The 2,090-nt window shown below is 43.5% G+C and overlaps 1 protein-coding gene across 3 annotated transcripts; it reads left to right on the top strand.

Annotated features, from left to right (window-relative positions):
- The first annotated feature begins 213 nt into the window (after nucleotides 1-213).
- LOC117709056 (interferon alpha-12-like) lies at nucleotides 214-2,090 on the top strand. 3 transcript variants are annotated; one of them, XM_034503148.1, is made up of 2 exons: nucleotides 214-591; nucleotides 1,899-2,090. In XM_034503148.1, exons 1-2 carry the CDS (start codon nucleotides 214-216, stop codon nucleotides 2,088-2,090), a joined length of 570 nt encoding a protein of 189 aa, XP_034359039.1. The 3 variants fall into 3 exon arrangements, with proteins under 3 accessions (XP_034359039.1, XP_034359038.1, XP_034359040.1); XM_034503147.1 differs by having other exon boundaries at nucleotides 214-708; nucleotides 2,016-2,090; XM_034503149.1 differs by lacking the exon at nucleotides 1,899-2,090 and having other exon boundaries at nucleotides 214-765.

The raw sequence follows: 2,090 nt of genomic DNA, 5'->3' as shown, positions 1-2,090 counted from the left end.
CCAAAACCCAAAAAAGCAAAAGCCAGGCTCAACCAAAGAATTACTTAGAGAAAGTGAAAAGGGCATAGGGAAGTAATAACTATGCATTCAGAAAATAGAAACTAGAGCTTTTCCTTATTTAAGACACATCCACCCATAATGGCTTTCAGAGAACTAGAGAGAAGGTTCAAGACTACATAGCCCAGAGGAACAGCAGCATCTGCAAGATCCAGAATGGCTAGGGCTTGTGCTTTCCTGATGGGCCTGGTGGTGATGAGCTACTGGTCAAACTGCTGTCTAGGATGTGACCTGCCTCAGAATCATAACTTCAGGACCAGGAGAGCCTTGACACTCCTGGCACAAATGAGGAAACTCTCTCCTCTCTCCTGCCTGAAGGACAGAAAGGACTTTGGATTTCCCCTGGACAAGGTGGATGCCCAGCAGATGCAGAAGGCTCAAGCCATCCCTGTCCTGAGAGAGCTGACCCAGCAGATCCTGAACATCTTCACATCAAAGGACTCATCTGCTGCTTGGGAGGAAACCCTCCTAGACTCATTCTGCACTGACCTCCATCAGCAGCTCAATGACCTGCAAGCCTGTGTGATGCAGCAGGTTGGGGTGCAGGAACCTCCCCTGACCCAGGAAGACTCCCTGCTGGCTGTGAAAAAATTCTTCCACAGGATCTCTGTGTACCTGAGAGAGAAGGAACACAGTCCCTGTGCCTGGGAGGTGGTCAGAGCAGAAGTCTGGAGAGCCCTGTCTTCCTCAGCCAAGTTGCTGGCATGACCGATTGAAGAGGACTGAGTCCTGAGACAAAGTGGAGAGGACTCTCCTGACATAGGATACTGCACTTCACTGCTCAGATTCTCCTGTCTCAAAAGTCTCACTCGTTTTGGAACATATTCAAACATCCTGCCTAGGTATTTTAGCAGTAATGAGCAATACTGTATTATTCAGTAAAGGGGTTTATTCTCCAGCCAGCCATGTAGATTTATTTATTTATTTATTTATTCATTCATTCATTCATTTCGTAAGTGTACTGATCATGTACTTCACTTATTTTGTATGATAAATTTATTTTTTTGTATTTACCTTAATATAGCAAATACATATGTAAATAGCTAATTTTCTATGTCCTATAAATTATTCCTAAATGAATCTGTTTTGAGTTTTTTCTTCTTTCCACCTTTTCAAATATTTTCAATGTTTAAACTGATATTCTACCATATAACAATTATATGCATGGCAAGGGTACAAATATTGTGACCTTGCCTAGGGTTTAAATGAGTAGATCTATCTACTCATCTCATACCTATCCTACTTTGATGGCCAAATCTATATTTTGCATTTCTCCAGTATACTGTTCTACTGTGTATACAACCAGCATGCTGTGCAGAAGGAAGGCACGACATCTTGCTCCTGTCAAATTGTGCCTTAGTCCTCTTTAACAAACTCTTCCCCAGACATACCAGCCTCCTGCTTCCTTCACTCTGGAACCTAGTCCACTCTCAAGTTCTGTGCTTCTAACTGAACACACAACAGAAGTCCTTCACATGAACACTGCAGAAGAAAGCAATGGTCTTGTAGGACTTTTACAACTTAAGAGAACATGAGTTTGAGGTCATCTTTGTAATTGCACTCTAGTGGAGATAGGTACAAGCTGGAGAGATGAGGATGAAATTCACTGTATAACAGAGTGATAGTAAATTTGATAGCTACTGAAATAGTCCCATTGCAAGAGTAATACCTTCTTGGGATCTGTATCAGACTCTCCACATACCCACACTCCAAGGAAGAACCAGACCTGAGAATTCAGGTAACTGTATTAAGCTGAAGAACACCACAAAGCCTACTACAAAGTGGTGGGCAGAAAGAGGGTATCTTCATTGGCTCAATTTTGAGGTACCAGTGAAGCAGAGCACACTGTAAAGGAAACTCCCCTGACCCAGGAAGACTCACTGCTGGCTGTGAGAAAATACTTCCGCAGGATCACTGTGTGTCTGAGAGAGAAGGAACACAGTCCCTGTGCCTGGGAGGTGGTCAGAGCAGAGGTCTGGAGAGCCCTGTTTTGCTCAGCCAATTTGCTGACAAGACTGAGAGAGGAGGAGTAA

Source organism: Arvicanthis niloticus, chromosome 5, assembly GCF_011762505.2.
Source record: "Arvicanthis niloticus isolate mArvNil1 chromosome 5, mArvNil1.pat.X, whole genome shotgun sequence".
Classification (NCBI taxonomy): domain Eukaryota; kingdom Metazoa; phylum Chordata; class Mammalia; order Rodentia; family Muridae; genus Arvicanthis; species Arvicanthis niloticus.
The sequence above is the reverse complement of the archived record's forward strand: the minus strand, read 5'-3'. Positions and strand labels throughout refer to the sequence as shown.